Source organism: Plasmodium malariae (assembly GCF_900090045.1).
Source record: "Plasmodium malariae genome assembly, chromosome: 8".
Taxonomy (NCBI): Eukaryota; Apicomplexa; class Aconoidasida; order Haemosporida; family Plasmodiidae; genus Plasmodium; species Plasmodium malariae.
The window spans coordinates 2,150,505-2,169,231 of NC_041782.1; the positions used below are offsets into that span (position 1 = coordinate 2,150,505).

General features: G+C 22.3%; 3 protein-coding genes across 3 annotated transcripts; 2 read left to right on the forward strand and 1 right to left on the reverse strand.

Annotated features, from left to right (window-relative positions):
• Positions 1–6,316: 6,316 nt before the first annotated feature.
• SRPK1 (serine/threonine protein kinase, putative) lies at positions 6,317–10,336 on the reverse strand (the record flags this gene model as incomplete). Its single annotated transcript, XM_029004718.1, has 1 exon — positions 6,317–10,336. One exon carries the CDS (start codon positions 10,334–10,336, stop codon positions 6,317–6,319), a length of 4,020 nt encoding a protein of 1,339 aa, XP_028861379.1.
• Positions 10,337–14,468: 4,132 nt separating this feature from the next.
• On the forward strand, positions 14,469–16,470 carry PRP46 (pre-mRNA-splicing factor PRP46, putative; the record flags this gene model as incomplete). Its single annotated transcript, XM_029004719.1, has 2 exons — positions 14,469–16,166; positions 16,393–16,470. The coding sequence occupies 2 exons, from the start codon at positions 14,469–14,471 to the stop codon at positions 16,468–16,470; spliced, it is 1,776 nt and encodes a 591-aa protein (XP_028861380.1).
• Positions 16,471–17,608: 1,138 nt separating this feature from the next.
• Positions 17,609–18,727, forward strand: PmUG01_08054000 (conserved Plasmodium protein, unknown function; the record flags this gene model as incomplete). The annotated part of the gene is made up of 1 exon (XM_029004720.1): positions 17,609–18,727. One exon carries the CDS (start codon positions 17,609–17,611, stop codon positions 18,725–18,727), a length of 1,119 nt encoding a protein of 372 aa, XP_028861381.1.

Genomic DNA, 18,727 nt, shown 5'->3' on the forward strand with positions numbered 1-18,727 from the left:
AAATAACAAAAAATTAAAAAAAAAAAAGAAAAAATTTTTTATCTAAATATTAAGAAAAAAATTCTCATAATTTCTTTATTTCAAATCATATTTATTATATTTTTTTTATTTTAAATACATTTAAACTTAATAATTTATTTTCATTATTTTTTGTTTAGGCTATCAATATTATTAAGAAAAATGAGAAAATATATATTGTAATATATTGATGGAAATAAGTAAAATTATATAATAATCTATTAATTTTAATATATTAATAATGTAAATAAATATTTAGTATATATGGAGAGCCCAATACATACAAGGCTTAAACATCTGTTTAACATTTGTTTTTTTGTTTTTATTTTTTAAAACTCTCATTAATTTGAAGTATTTTTTTTTTTTTTATATATTATAAAATACTGAAAAACGCGTAAGTTTATGTACATATATATATATTATTGTTAATGATATGGTTACTTCAGAATTTACATTATATACTAACTGCTAAGAAGAAGTGCTTTTTAAATAGGTATTTACTATTATTTTTTTTTCAAACTAAGAAAAAAAAAATATATAAATATATATGTACACATGTGTGCATATATGTACGTGTACATGCCGGTTTTACAGTTGAGCAAGCACCTTTAATAGCTGTTAACACACCCAACAATTTAAAATAAACTCGGAAAATACATATATATATGAGCTTTAATATAAAAATACTGTAGTTATTTTTGAGCATTTATTTTAACAGTATTAATATTCCTATGTGTGTATAACTAGTATATATATATATATATATATAAATATATATATATTATCACGATAATATAGGAAAATCATATGAATAATGTATAAATCTAGTAATTATTATTCTGAAATATCCTTTGTATACTCATATAAGAATTGTATAAGAATAGTAATGACTAATATTTTGTAGGTGTATTCTCATTAAATCTACATTTTTTTTTTTTTTTTTTGGAATTTATTTTTGTAAAAAGACAAAAAGTTATTTTTTATTTATAATGAAAGTATCTACATTTAATGACTATTTCTTCTTTTTCGTTTTCTGCTATTTAGCTCATCTTAATTCATGGTCGTTTTATTCTTGCCTTTATGTATATCTTATTTTACCCTGTTGGGCTATATTTAGAAATATACATAAAATTTTCACTTTTTTAATACTACGAAATATATCTTGTACTCATTAAATTATTTTTATCTTCCTTTACTTTAGTATGTTCATATCCTTTCAGTTTTGTTTTATGTTATGTTAAATTGTTTCTTATTCGTTTAATTTTGTGTTTTTTGTGATTTTCCATAAGGTTTATTTTTTTATATATACTTACTAAGTAAAATTTTATATTATTTTTCGTATTTTATTATATTTTTTTCTCATAGGTGTTTTTACATATAATTTCATATCATGAAATTGGTTACATATTATATTTTCACTATAAGAACAATTATTAACATAATGATCATTATCATATATACAATAATCATTATTTCTTTTTTTGCACGCTGATTATTATTATGATAATTTATATTTTTTGTTAAATTTTACTTTTTCATAGACATATTGGATTAACATTTTCATCCTTATATATGATACTATATTTTGCATCCTCGTATTCGATACTAGCTTTTTCATCCTCGTATTCGATACTAGCTTTTTCATCCTCGTATTCGATACTAGCTTTTTCATCCTCGTATTCGATACTAGCTTTTTCATCCTCGTATTCGATACTAGCTTTTTCATCCTCATATTCGATACTATCTGTTCTCTCGATAATTAAGATACTTTCTTCCTCCTCCATCCTATCTTCTCCATGTTGTGTTATTACAATATATTTTTTATAATCATGTTCATTTGCATGATCATAACATATTTTAAAATTTTATCTTCTTCATAATATATGGTCTCATCTATCTATTTTTGATTTTATTTAATCACTATTATTTTGAATATGATCATACTGTGGAATACTTTTTATAAATTGTTTTATATGTTTAATGTGTTTCGAGTTATTGAAAATATATCCTTCATTTGAATATATAGTAGAATTATTAATTAAAGAGTATTATATGTTAGCATAATTTTTATTTTTATTTTTATTTCTGTTCTAAATCTTTATTTGTATTTATATTTATTTTTCTAATTATATTGTAATAACTCATTTTAGAGGCTGTTTACACATTTTTATTATAGAAATATTTATTTTCATGCATGGATAGGTATTTGCATTCAATAACATAATATTTTTAGCTCTCATAAATGTTTAAGGTTAAACTATTCACTAATATATTAGTTTTAAGTTTTTTATAATTTTCATGCATGTTATATTTATTTGTAGAATTTTTGTTTTTATTGGAATGCAATAAAAATACTACAATTTTTTCTTTTTTTTTAATCTGACATTATTAATTGGAGGGGGATATATAAACTTTTTAAATATATTTTTTATTCTTTAATTCAACATTGTTAATTCAAGTACATCACAATACTGTGTATTCTAATGATATTGTTTGTGAATGCAAAGCAAATAAGGGATATAAAAAAATAAATAAAAGTACTTATTTTTTTCTCTATGATACTATGTTTCAGTTTTTTACATTTTACATAAATTATATATATATACGTTTAAATATATATATATCTATTAAAAATTTAATAATATAAAAAAAAAAAAAAAAAAAATTGAAACAATCAAATATTTCGATATATTCCCTACAATTTCAATTATATAGAGTAAATGTTCTTAGTTTTTATCAAATGTATACATTTTTTTTTGTATATTGAGAAAACAGCAGATATGCTTAAGCGATTCAGATATAATACATGATATAAGGACTATATATATTCCATATTTTTAATGTAACTTTTTTTATTATAACTTTTATGGTTCTCTGTTATCCTGTTTAAAACCTTTTACACTATTATTCATTCAAAAAAAGAATAATTTTCAAAAACTGAAGAATGTATAACTACAATTCTTGCTTAATCAAAAAAATATTGATCAATGAGACCTAACGGAACACTCTACGTTGTTGATTTTTAAATATATTACTTTTTGTTTATTTTTTAATTCTATCTATTATTATTCATTTGAAGATTTTAATGTATTATTTCATTTTATCTTGTTTATATGTTTTCCCTCCATTTAATGTTTAAGAAACTCTTCATTTTCTCTATTTAAGAAGTCGTGATATAATACTTTTGCACAAAATTATCATAATTTTTTTTTCGTTTATTTTCACAATTTTTAAAATTTTTCATATATAGAGACATCAATGGCTTTATTTCTGGAGAAACAGTTATACTGTTATTATAAAATGTTTTTTACAGAGCACTTAATGTAGTTTTGAATAAAAATCGTATAAATAAATACATGGTTATATTGCTACTGTAATTTTGAGTTTTTTTTTTTTTCCCCACCTCTCTTATATATTTAATTGGGTGATCATATTAATATTTTTATCATCAGCTCTTTTAATATTAACCATAGTTGTTGTAATTATTAACCTTATAATAATTTTTTTTTTTTTTTTATATATATATGTTTTACCAATGTAATTTCTTTTGCTGAAGAGTATAGCGGTTTCTTTATATTTCTTAGTACCTTCATCTAAATGATTTTCTATTAAGATTTGTTTAATTTTTTTACATATTTAACATTTTATAATGCTGTTAATTATATATGAATTTTATAATATTTATAATGAATACATATATGTTTTATTAAAGTCATTATATATTATTATATTCCATAATATTTACTATTAATAAGAATTCACTGTCATAAAAAAAAAAAATATACTTAAGTTTATTATATATATATATATATATATATATATATATATATATATATGTATACATATACATACTATTAATACTTTAATTATAATACAAAACAGTAGCTACCTTAGAAATGTTATTGTTATATAGAATTTTAAATTATTTATTAGGACAACATTTTTAATATATTTATTTTTACTTTGATATTAAAAAACTGCATGCTACACCTTTTTATGTCAGATGGCAGCGTTATATGTGCATACTAAAAATTTTAAATATATTTTTTTTTAATCCAAAAATATTCTTTTATTTAAATTGTATCATTAAAATTTTTATTTTAATTGTTATTTTTAATCGTATTCACTTTTTAAGAGATTAAAATTTTATTTTACTTTTGAAAAATGGTTTACAAAAAAGATCTAAATAATTGTTATTAGAAATATAAAACTCTGAATTTCTTTTTTTTTTTTTTTTTTTTGACATTTATTAATTTTTCCTAGCTTAAATTAAATTATAATCATTATAATATTCATAATTCTACAAATAATATTTACCAAATGTGTATTTTAAGTATAATTTCGTTTTTTTTAAAATGTACCCAAATTAGCTATTTTTACTTATGAATAAAAAGAAAAGATGCTTTAATAATGTATTTTTATATACCAACAAGATAGAAAATAGAGATGGGGGAAAAAGAGAAAAAGGATAAGATTATATGAAATAAAATGTATTATAATGTGTACAAAAAAAATATGAACTCTTATGCTTGTATTATATAAACATATAGATGTTATATCAGAAATAGGAACAATAACCAAATAAAATAGTGAAAAATAATACAAAATACACTTTTGGTATTTGTGTTAAGCTTTTTGTATTTACTTTTAGCATATACATAATGAAAAATATCTAATTGTAAGAATTAATATACTTATAAAATAATTTTTGTATTATCATGTCATTCCGTATCTTATGGATATATTTAATATTATTACACTAAAATTAAAATACATATAATTATGTATATGTATTACTTATTTTAATTATATGTATACAATTCATAATTCTTCTATTAATAAATATTGTGCGAGTAACAAAATAAATTCAAAAACTAAAAATTTATTAATTGGGCGTGGAAAATTTTTTATATTAAAGAATTTATACAATATATATCTTGTATATGAATGGGTGCGAAATGCATATATAATTATTTATGAATAAATCATATCAAAAAAAAAAAAAAAAAAAATAGTAAGCATAAAAAATTTTGAGTTAAAAGGGATTGACTGATTATATAATTATAACAAATGAAGCAAAGCACTCTAAATTATATGTAATGGGGTAAAAATAGATTTTTCCGGATAAAAAGAAAATTTTAATAATATGTGATACCTTTCCAAAATTTGTAAATTTATATATAAATTGAATCGGGAAAGAAGAAAATATAATGATATTATTACAATCATGTTCAGACTGGATCAATTATTATTAAAAAAAAAAATGTTCAATTTCTTCGCTTAAGAATTGTACATTTATATGATATATTATTTGAAGACTTTTAATGAAATTCCTTTTATTTAGTTCTTCACATATTCCATAATTACATCATGGAATAGAGCTATGCTGAACAATATATATATGTGTTCTAGAGAAAGCACAGTTTTAAGGAAAAAATATATATAACAAAATTTTTCTTTTTTCCTAAGTGCATTAAAATAAAAAAGAAATAAATATTTTTAGGTTCACATGCAAAATAATTATATAAACAATAAATTATTTTAATTCTTAAATACTTAATTTATAGAGTGAAATAAATGTAAATGCAATGCAGTTCAAATAATAAAATGCACATACTTTTGCTTATCATTTAAAAAAAAAAAAAAAAAAATGTATATATAATATATATTTGATAGTCCTCAAACAAAAATTTTCGTTTTCTTTTTTTTTCTGTTTATATAATGAACCATTCAAAAAACAATTATATTCATACTTATATTATTATTGTTGAAATAAGATACTTCAGTTTTTACATTGTTTGTTTATTGCAAACAAGGGTTATTATATAATATGTATTTTACATTTTTCTATTTTAAAATATAGAAAAAAAAAAAAAAATATATATAAATGCATACATATGTACATTTTTAAGTGTATTTATAGTTGTGCGCTAATTTTGATCACGTAAGCTTAATATCGATTTTTAGCTTATCAAATGGTATAATATGAACTGAGTTAAATAAAATATAGGAAATTTGAAAAAATAAAAACTAAAACTTATAAGGGATGCCCATTTTAACATTAAAAAAATATGCGTGCTGAATACATATACGTCTTGATACAAAAATTATGAAAAATAATACAAAATATTTATATAATATAAATATATTATATTTATTACTAACATTTTTAAATACATATGTGTCATTTATTTATTCATGGGTTTTATAATATGCATGATGAATTAATAAATATTTTATAGTCATAAAATTTATATAAGCTTTTGTTTATTTTTCTTCTGAAAATTTTCTTTTCTTTTTATGAAAAAGCACAAAAAGTTTTTTTATTAACGACTTTACAATTTACTTTATTTGACTTATCTTCATCTTGGTTTTCAAATATTTCATTTTCTTTGCATAATAATTGTTCTTGTTGTTTAACATCTATCTGAGTTTTTTCTATTTGTTCAAATTTATCAAAATTTTTGTTATTAGTACAATCCAATAAAATATTGTTCATATTTTTTGAACAAGTGTTACCTCCCTCTAATTCAGTCAATTCGTTCTTTTCCATATCATTAATTTTTATGATACCTTTCATCGATTCTTCCTGATCTATTAGTTTTGCATTTTCTTTTGCTTTTTTTTTTTTGATGTCTCCGCTTTTCACAATACTACTCATTTCATCAATTTTCACTCCTTTTTCCAATTTTTTTTTTTGATTCCTCCTATTATCAAGTACTTCTACATCATCTTCCTGTTTATATACTATATTTTCATCATCCGTACATCTGTTATCATCGCTATCATTTTCGTAACTGTTATCTTTACCATTCCTATTTTCGTATTTTTTATTACGCTTATCATTTTCGTTGTCAAACTGATTTTTGCCACATTCATTATCTTTACTCTGATATTTAATTTCATCTTCTTCATCATCTTCGTCTTCATCTTCTTCTTCATCTTCTTCTTCTTCTTCTTCTTCATCTTCGTCTTCATCTTCATCTTCATCTTCATCTTCTTCATCTTCTTCAGTTTCTTCATCAGTTTCACCTTCTTCCTCCTCTTCATACTTTTCGTATTTATATTCCTCTGGTTGATCATAATACTGATCGGAATTTCCATCTTTATCTGAATGTATGGCTTCATTGTATACACTGCTCATTTTTTTATAATTCTTTACCTTCCCACTTTCATAATGTTGAATACCTTTTAGAAACTGATGATTACTGCAAGTGTCGTTAATCAGTTTTTTCGGTACATTTTTTGCGTTGAATATATAATCTTCTGCGTTAATTAAGCAATCTTGCATATTTGAATCATTTTGTTTTATGTTCTTTGTTTTTTGTTCAAATTTATTGATTACATTTTTTTTTACGTTTTTTTGGTACATATTGGCACAGTTAACATGGGACATTTTATCCTCGGTATTCCTATATTTATATATATTTTCGTACATAAAATCGTATTCGCATTCACTATCATAATTTCCTTCCAATTCCTCTTCATATTCTTCCTCTTCCCCACTTTTGCACGATTCTTTTAGTTGTTGTATCAAAGTACTGGTATGAAGATTTTTGTAATTTATGTGCATATTTTTCTTATTAGAAGAACTTTTACTTTTGCTAGAATTTTGATAAACATGATCATAATTCATATTATTTTTTAAACTTGTACTGTTAATGGAGTAGGACTTATTTTGCATATAAACATCTTCATCCTCTAATTCCACCATGTTAAGCCATGGATGTTGAAGCATGGTATATGCTGATGGTCTCGTTCGAGGATCTATTGAAAGCATTGGTAATAAAAAGCTACATAACGGATTAATTTCTTTTTCTGGAATATTATACTTATATTTCAATATTTTATGTAATCCGTATCTTTTGATATTTCTAATATTTTTAAGTTTACATGTATCTTTATTAAAATACTTATGAGAATTAAATCCTGACTCGATCATATATTTTGGTATATTTCCTAAAACTTCAATCATAAAGCTTAAATGTTCTTCATTTTTATCATATCTATCCGATTTTTGCGGGTTGAATAGAAAATCTCCTGTTACCAATTCGAATATCATACAAGCAAATGACCATATATCTGCAGTTTCGTTAAAACCACTTTTTAATATTACTTCTGGAGCTCTATATTGTCTTGTTTGTATTTCGGCATATCTGGATTCGTCAATCCATAAACTATTTCCTAAATCGCAAATTTTATAGCATGATTTTTCATGATAATAAACAGCAGGATCATAAGGTCTAATGCAGTAATCCCCTTCTTCTGTTTTTATATAAACAACTTTACGTGTATTTTGATTATTTTCCTGAGAATCTTTTGGTACTTTCAAATTATTATTATTATTTTCCTTCTTGTACAATTCATGCAATTTCATAGCCTCAGGATGAACTAAATGATTAAACATATCACAATAAATGGGGAATTTGTTCATATCCTTTTCTACAAATTTCTCAGATTTCTCGTAATCGCTACACTCGCTATTCACTGAATTCTCTGTACGATCTTTATTATCTTCTACTGGATTTTTTTTCAAGTAATCATTTGGTAACCTATGCAAATATAGAGGAAATTTATCATCTCCATACTTCTCTGGGTTATTTAAAAAATAACTGTTATAATGATAAGGCTTTTTTGTTAGTGCTTCTTGCAAGGCGTGTATATTATAATATGTAGTAAGCAAGGAAGGGTCCGAATTCGATGGTTTAAGTCTATGTTTAACATATGGAGGTTCATTTATTTTTTTTATTTTTTTTAAATTTTGTTCTTTTTTATATGGTGCATTTTCTTTTTTATAATCAGAAACTTGCACATTTTCTGTACTATATAAAGTGTTTTCATCTACCATCGTATTAATAGTATTTCCACAGTAATTCATTTCTTCTTTTTCAGTTTTTTTTGTTTTTTCATTTAAAACGATGTTAATATTATTATTATTATTATTACTATTATTATTATTATTACTATTATTATTACTATTACTCTCAATGTTGTTCTTATTATCTGACAACAACGCACTAATGTTATTATTTAACACTTCTTTCGTAACTGCAGATTCAATAAAATTATCATTTTCCCCACAATTAGTAATACAATTTGTATTAACAATATTGTAACTAACTACATCCTCGCTGTAATTTTCTAAGGTCTTTTTTGATACACTGTCCTGACGTAATTGGGTGGTAACATTGATATTTTCATTATCTTCTTTTTTAAATTCATTATTATCATTTTGAGATGAATTACGTTGAGTTACAATATTTTGTTTGTTAATATATATATTTTCTGTGATAGGTTTATCTCCTTCTTTGTCCTTTTTTTCCTTTTCCATTTTTAATCTTTCTCTTTTTAAAATTTTTTTTTTTTTTTTTTTTAATTTTTTTTTCTCATTTTTACTTAGTTTACTCCACTCTATGTTATCCAACTCAATTTGATCTTTTCCATCATTTATGTATGATTCGTCATCTTCTACTTCTTCATTCGGGTAGGATTGCACTTGCATTTCATGTTTTTGTTGTTCATTAGAGGATGCACAATTCTGCATATTTTTCTTTGTAGTAAAATAATTTTTATCCATTTCTTTATTTGCAATATGATTGCTTTCATTTTCTTTTTCATTGTCATTTATTAATTTTTCCTTACTATAATCTTTCGGTTTGGGAATGTTCGTTAGAGCAGATACTAAAACATTTTCTGGTTTTATATCGCTATGTATAATTTTACAGACATCGTGTAAATACTGTAATCCTATCAAAACATGTGTAGCAATTTTTCTAACTAAATTTAATGGAATACCTTTGTAATCATAATATTTTATTAAGGACAATAAATTAGGCCCCATAAATTCAAATACCATACAAACATGTGTACCATTGGGACCATTATGCTCAAAACTATCAATAAAGGAAACAACACCTTTAGTCATATTGTAATGAAAAAGTCTTTCTCTTTGTTGTTCTTTTAATTCTACCCACGAAGCGTCAAAGGAATTCACTTTAACTGTTTTTAAATAATTTATCTCACATTTTGCTGATTCTGTGTATGATTCTGATCCCTTCTGAATTTTTATAGCAACAAATTTTAATGGTTTGCTTTTTAAATCTGTTGCAACCCAAACGGTAGAAAAATGACCCCATCCTAATTTTCCTTCTATTCTGTATCTTTCGTTATATATTTCATTTATCTTAACAGGATGGTAACCACCATTGCAATATTCATCACTTCCTTCATCATCACTTTCTGTGTACTGTAACTTTCCAGATGTGGCATCTTGACTAGTGCTATTATTTGACGCGGACCTTGAATCAGTATAACTCATTGTTTCTTTCTTTTTCTTTTTTGTTTTTTTTATTTTAATTTTTTTTGTGGATAAATTTTGTATTTTAAAATTCCTTAGATTTACAGATACATTCATCTAAATACATACATATAAATATACATATATATTTACAAGCATATGCCTCTTTAAATACATTTCCTTATATCAGTTTTATGTTCACATAATATTTCAATTTTGTAAATACATTCTAAACGTTTTTCAAGCAATTTTTATTATCTGAATTGTTATTCTATAATAAAAAAAGAATGTGACATCTGGGGTTCCACTTTAAATTTTGTGTTAAAGGGATATGTCTAATTAACAATATAAAAAATGAACTGCTTAAACGATAGTACATGTTTCTATCTATATACATACTTATATATACATTTGCATTATATGGAACTGGGAAAATTCTTAAAATATAAGAAAAGTTCCATTGTCGTGAATATGGAAATTATGCACTAATACGCGAATATAAAAAAAAAAAAAAAAAAATAGAAGAATATATAGAATGTTACTTATATCATTTTTTAATGAATATCTTTAATAATTTACAGGGTATATTATATTTTTAATTTTCCCCTTTATTTCACTTTGTATATAACTGTAAGTAGTCCACCACTAAATTTTGAATATAATAAAAATATATATATGCTACTTCATGCATAAATATAAATGAATTTATATATTATTATAAAAATAAAATAAAATAATATGATGATTATAACAAGGAAAACATATGTGAAAATGAATAAAATAATAAATGTAAAAAAAAAAAAAAAAGATAATAAAAATGTTATGAAATTTTTCTCTACATGTCGATGTTAAAAAAATATAAAATGTAAATTATAAATTAAATATTATGTACTTAATCGTTCTTATGGTAAATTAAAATTTATTACAATATACATGGTTATACAAAATGATGCAAATAAAAATGTTTCATCAAAATAAATTTAAAAATGAAGTAAATTGGATAAGCACAATGGTACGTAAATATATATATGAATATATATTATATAATACAAAAATATAGTTTTATTTTTTCAGAAAACACGAATAGTCGATCAGATATTCATATACTTTATATTGTGATTTCTCATATAAACAACTAAGTTAAGCAAGAAATTGTTTGTCTTCTTTATAGCACCCCAGTATCATTCAACATTCAGCACAAAACTAAATATTCATGATTGTTTTTATTTATAAATTAACATATAATAAATAATAAAAGTTTTGATTTCACCCATTATAAGATTTTATCTAATTTTTTCATTTTTTTGTTCTGATGAATATAAAATACATATATATTATTATATGTATACATATATATTTTTTTTTCCTTTGCGAATAAGTTCACTATATTTATAGGTTCCATGCCTCAAATAAATAAAATTTTGCATTTATTTTATTAAACATAATTTAAAATTGCATTTTTCAAATTTCTGCAAATTATGTCAGTTCTGTCAATTATTTTAATGTTATGTAACAATGATAAAAATATTATATATTATATATTATGTACTCATTAACAAATGTTCATTTTTATTGCTTTATATTTATATTTCGTGGTTCATATATATAAATAATGCCTCTTCAGCAGCTAAATAGGTGTGGTTTCTCATTTATGAGTTTTTTTTTTTTTTTTTCAGTTTAATCGTTTATATAAAACAGTCATAAAATAAAATAAAGATCATCAAAAATTTTATTTTACATGCTTTAATAATTATCAAAGATAATATGAAAATTTGAAAAATATCATTCATATAAAAATGCAAATCCAAAAAATAAAAAATAATATTTTTGCGATTTAAAACAAAAATTTAAAAAGGTAAAAAAATAAATATAAAAATGAAAAGACGAAAAAAATGAATATAAAAACGAAAAAATATATATTTAAATTAAATTAAAAAAAAAGCGAATTTATGTGAACAAGTTATGGATTTCTTTTTATTTTTTCAAAAAAATATTTTTTAAAAAGAGGACATAATTTTATGTATATTGTAAAAAAAAAAAATGCTCATACAAAATAGTAATTATTTTTGCACATAAGAAAATTTTATTTTTTACATAGGAAAATTTGTTTTTATTATGCTCTCCATTTTTTTATTTTAACTATCAGTAATAATACGCCAAATAATTCGGGACATATTATAAATCAATTTTTTCTACACTTATTTATCGTCATCATATATATATATATGTAAATTTTCCTTTTAAAGTATATTTAAATTTTTTTTTTTTCTGTAAATGTGATATATTTTAATAGGAAGAAAAATATTGAAGGTAGTACATGGTAATTTATTAGTAATTTAAATTATTTCTTGTGTCGCTTGGTTTAACAGGTTCTTACAATAGAACATGTGCATAGATTTATTTTATTTTATTTTGCAGAAGAGTTTCACATACGTAGTAAACTAATACATCATGGATTGATGTGTAAAGTAATTATAAAACTGTTTCCACAGATAATGTATTATGGAAAAAAAAATTTGCATACAAGAATGTACATAAAAGTATGTATGTACATTCGTAGATAAATTTTTATCTATAATATTAACTCATTTAATATAACACAATAAAATATATCTTAATTATGACTTTTCCTTATTAAATTGTTCCCTTTGCTTTGGATTATTTTTTAAAAAATTTGAATACCTTAGTTTAATATTAATGGAAACCAGGAAAAAAGGAAAAAAACTAAATTTTTTGGAAAATCGTATGTATTTATTTTACGGTTTTTCATTCTTTCATTTTATGTAATATAAATATGATATGAATTAGACAACATTATATGTTAAATTATACATACGCGAATATTTATGATTTATGAGACTTATCCTATTTTGGTTGCAAATTGCTTTCGCGGATTAAAAGGCTTACTAGAGGAGATGTCCCTTTTTGTATAAGTATTTAAATTAAATATTTTCGGACTTCCTGTTTTTTTTTTTATTTGTTAATTTGAGATATTTATGAAGCAATATTTTCTAGATACCTAGGAAACAAATAAAATTATTATTTTTAAAATTATGATACGAATTTTTACATGGTTATTCCTTATATATGGTAGTAACATAATATTGACTCATTTCATAAATGTTAACAAAGGACTTAAAGGAAACTTTCTAACAAGAAAAAATTGTATAATTGCCATTTTGTATACCTTACAGTCAATTTAATTATAGTTTTTACAATTTTCCCATTATCTTGTACCGTTTCAGTGGAATAATTTTTGGAATTAAATTTACCATTTTTGTATATGTTTAAAAATATTTAATAAAATGTAATACATTTTTTTGTATTTCCCCTTTTTTCTTTATTTAAAAACTAAATGATGTCATTATAAAAATGATGGCATTGTATTTTCTTTACACATTATTTTATAAAACGAATGGTGCTTAGTTTGAAGGTGTATAATTACCCTGTACATTTATTAAAAAGGACTTTTTGTTGGTAATTTTTTATAAATATTTGCCCTTCTAATATTCGAATATAATTTAATTGTTATATGTGTTATCTTAGATTAATTTTTAAACCCATTAAAAAAGTTACAAATTACTTTTTATAGATCTTCCTTTTTTTTTTGTTTTGTTACTAAGATATTTTCGTTTATTAGGGGTTTTTTCATTTGTATACACCTCTAGTTTAAATTTTGCATTACTTCAACTTTTTATCTATACAAATATAAAACAACCCATATATCTATTTTTTTTATTTTGTTTTTTTTTTGTATATAATTAATGTAAATTTAATTAAAAAAATTTGTTTCTATTAATTCAAGTATTTTTTTATATACATACATATATATGATTATGCCATATGAAGTTCCCTTTTTTTTTTTTTTTTTTTGTTAAAATGAAATCAATCTTTTAAAGTATCCCCTATTTGTATGTAATGATATTGAAATACAAAATTTTATAATTTTTATGTTTTATTTTTTCATATAAATAATATTATATAGCCAATTTATTCTCATAGTAATAAATAATATTTGTTCGCGTTATATCATTTTATTTTGTGAACAAAACATTATTTTATTATATGTATTCATAATACTAGCTTAATTTGCAGTCTTTTTATTTTAAAGAAGGATAATTAAAGGATAAAAATTACTTTGAAAAGCATAGAAATGAAAAATGTTTTGGCAGAAAAACTTTGCAATGATAATTTTAACAAAATTGAAGAAAATGAAAAAGAAGAAAATATATTAAAAAGAAGCTTGTGCTTATCAAAAAATATGTTTATAGGAAATGATATATTAACACCATATAATTATAATTTACTTGCTTATGATCCAAACGTAAATAACAGAATAAGTAAAGTAGAACAAGATGATGATAATAATGAGCTAAATGATTTAAAAGAAATTTCCACATTAGCTATTTCAGATGGAAATAATATAAAAAATTATGAAGAAATGTATAAAGAAAATGAACTCAACGCTAGAAGAAAAAATATGAGAGAAAATGTTATGAAAAAATTAACCTCTATAAAGGTAAATATTAATATGAGAGAATTAGATGAATATTCCCCTGTAAAAAAATTATATGTAAAAAAAGTTGAAAAGGATGATATACAAAAGGGAAGAGAAAAAAACAAAAAACTAAAAACAAAAAAAAAGAAAAAAATATCCATTTTAAATAGTATTATAAATGATGACGAAATGACAAATGATGTTATTGAACAAGACTTTAATAATATTACGAATACAAACGTAATACCGTATGATATGTGTGAGAGTGAAAGAAATGATAATGAAAAGAACAGTAGGAGTATTTTACCCTTTATAAATACAGTACAAAGTGATACAAATAGTGGACCGATTATAAATAAGTTAGACGACAGCGTACTAAGTAGTGATGTATTAAAGAATATTAAAACGTTAGATATTTATAAAAAAATTAAAAAACCGAAATGGCATTTCCCTTATAAATTATATAGAGTAATTTTGGGACATTCTGGATGGGTTAATTGTGTTGATGTTGATATAAGTAACGAATGGTTTGCAACTGGTGCAAATGACAGATTAATTAAAATTTGGGATTTAGCTACCTGTAAATTAAAATTAACCTTAACAGGTCATATAAATAGTATTAGAGACATAAAAATTTCAAAAAAAAATCCATATCTTTTTAGTTGTGGTGAAGATAATAGAGTCAAGTGTTGGGATTTAGAATATAATAAAGTAATAAGAGATTACCATGGACATTTATCAGGTGTTTATTGTTTATCTTTACATCCTTCATTAGATGTATTAATGAGTGGAGGAAGGGATGCAGTTGTAAGAGTATGGGATATTAGAACAAAGAGTTCCATTTTTGTATTGTCAGGACATACAGGCACTATTATGTCATTATGTTCTCAATCTGTTGAACCCCAAATTGTTTCAGGATCTCAAGACAAAATGATAAGACTATGGGACTTAAATAATGGAAAATGTAGAATAGCATTAACTCATCACAAAAAAAGTATTAGATCATTATCAATTCATCCGTTCGAATATAGTTTTTGTAGTTGTGCAACGGATAATGTTAAAGTATGGTATGGAGCAGATGCTGAATTTGACAGGAATATTACAGGGTTTAATTCTATTATTAACTGTAGTTTAATTAAACAAGATTCTTATTTTAACGATTCCTCTATATTAATATTAGGTAGTAATAATGGTCAGTTGCATTTTTATGATTGGTCAAGCGGTTATAAATATGATACATTATCAAACAAAGTAGTTCCTGGAACTGTGGAGTGTGAAAATTCTACACTTTCTATGACTTTTGATAAAAGTGAAAGTAGATTAATAACAACACATGGGGATAAGTCCATTAAAGTAATAGAAAACAGAAGGGAATTATATTCTTAACATGCACGCACACATATCTATATATAAACATATATTTGTTATGCGTGTTATATATATATGTGTACATATATATATGTGTATATATATATATGTGTATATATATGTTTTCCTCAAAAATTGTACTCGCTTCTTATATATATCCGCTTTTAAATCATATTTTTTTACGTTTTTAATTCTTTCGTTTTATTTTTAGATTTGGAAGGAAAATGAAGACGCAACACCGGAAAATTTTCCTATAAAATGGAATCCTTATGAACATTTTAAATTCTAATTCAACTCCTTTTGAATAATTATTAATATGAACAAATTCAACGTTTTATATATATTTGTGTATATATATACATATGTATATGTGAAAATAAACATATGTGTATATTTTTTTTTTTTGTTATGCTTAAAAAAATTTGCATTTTTTTCATTTTTTAAATCTCTCCATTCTTTAAGATACTTTAATTTTTTTATGAAAAAAATTTAGGATATTATTGTAATAAAAATATAAGAATAATTATACATGTAATAAGAGATATATTTGAGATTTTTAAATGAATCAACATTCGGTACATGTTACTACAATTTTACTTAAACGTAGGTGTATGCTGAAGCTTGAAGTATATTTTGTTAAAAAAAAAAAAAAAAATGGTATAAAGGCGACATAGTAGCTTTGATATAAATATTTGGCTGAATAAAATTTTATTTGACTAACCAAAAAGAAAATATACATTTAAAACATCTCATATATATTATAATTAACTTTTTATTATAAGAAATATTTTTTTACATGTGATAGAGGAAGTATAAATATTTTTAACATGAAGAAAAATAAATTTTAAATTGAATATAGAGAGCGTAAAACGTATTTTTTAATAAAATTTTTTAATTTTTACACCTGTTCATTTACATTGCATGAGTAACAAATTTAACAATATGTAAAAAAAAATGCTAAAGCTTATATGAAAAAATATACACATGTTCTATATATGCTTTGCTTTTAAATGAGGCTTGTTCTTCTATTACAGCTTCATTCGAGCTTCACTTTACTTCGCTTACTTCTTTTTTTTTTCTCCTGTTTAAATATCCTATGCGTGAAGAATTATAATTTCTTTTTGAAGATAAGAAAAGTGGAATAACAGGGAAAATAAAATAATGAAAGATATTAACATAAATTTAGTGAAAAAAAGAGTTTTAGAATAGAAAACGTAAACAAGGAGCAAAGAACAATGATTTTATAAAAGCTATTTACAAGTTATTATATATCCTTGTACTAATAGTGTACTCATTTTAACGAAAATTTTAAAGAAAAAGATAAATGTTCTTGATGCTGTTTATAAACATGATAAGGTAAAAGATCATGATTTTGAAGCCAATAAAAAAAATTTGTTTTATAAGGCACAGGGAAGTGCAACTGTAAAATGATAAAAATTGTGAAGAGGCAAATATATTATTCCTGTGAAAAAAAAAAATACTATACAAACAGATTATATAAAAAAGTGTGTAGCAATTGTTTAAGTTTAAATATAAATAACATAAATAGATGTGTATATTGCGATAGTACATTAAATGATAATGATATTAGATTAATAAAAAATAATATTTTTACAGATATCATAAATGTAAGAAAGGAATGGAAATATTTGGATGGAAAAGGCGTTAAAAATTATTTTTATACACCTTTATTAAATAATGTAGAAATTGATGATAAATATGTTCATCTTAAAAATGGGTTAATAAACAACTGCGATAAATTATATATTTATTACAATTGTTATGACTATATTATATTAAATAACCCATATAGCAACTCATGCATTAACCTTATTATTTTATTTAAGGGAATTATGTATGATGTTAAAAATTTAAAAAGAAAAAACATAAATTGCTTGTTGCATATGTATAATTATGTTTATTTTATAATAGATGTGTTCCTATATTTTCTTGTAATTAGCAAAGGAAAATATGTTCATTATAAATATATGTACAGCAAGTCAGCATGTGTTGATACAGATTATAATGAAGAAGTTGTAGAAATTTTGTTTGAATTGAATAAAATTATTAAGCAGAAGAAAAAGAATATAATTACACGTAGTGTTAATAATGAAAAAAAACAATTAGAAAATGTAAATGAAAAAAATATTATAGAAAGATTAAATGAAAATTATGAGAATATATATAAAGATTTAATGAGAAATACCGACAACAAATCTGTATTAAATAAATTTTTCAAAAAGTTAGAAGATGTAAATATTAAAAATAAAATAAAAGTTCTGAAAAAATATTTTTATGTTGGTTGTTATTATCCTTCTCCTATAAATCATTTCTCTCTTCAAGTATTATTTCCTCCATTTTCGAATTATAATTTTTTTGCCTTTCCTTTTTATTTTCCCATACAAAAAATTTTGCATGATTTGTATGTATATGGTCATGTCAAAAATTATAACCATTCAGAAATAATTAGGAACATTTACGACAACAAGTTGATTAAGGATATAAAGGAAAGTGACTCTTGTTGCAAAAGAATCCTTCAATTTTGA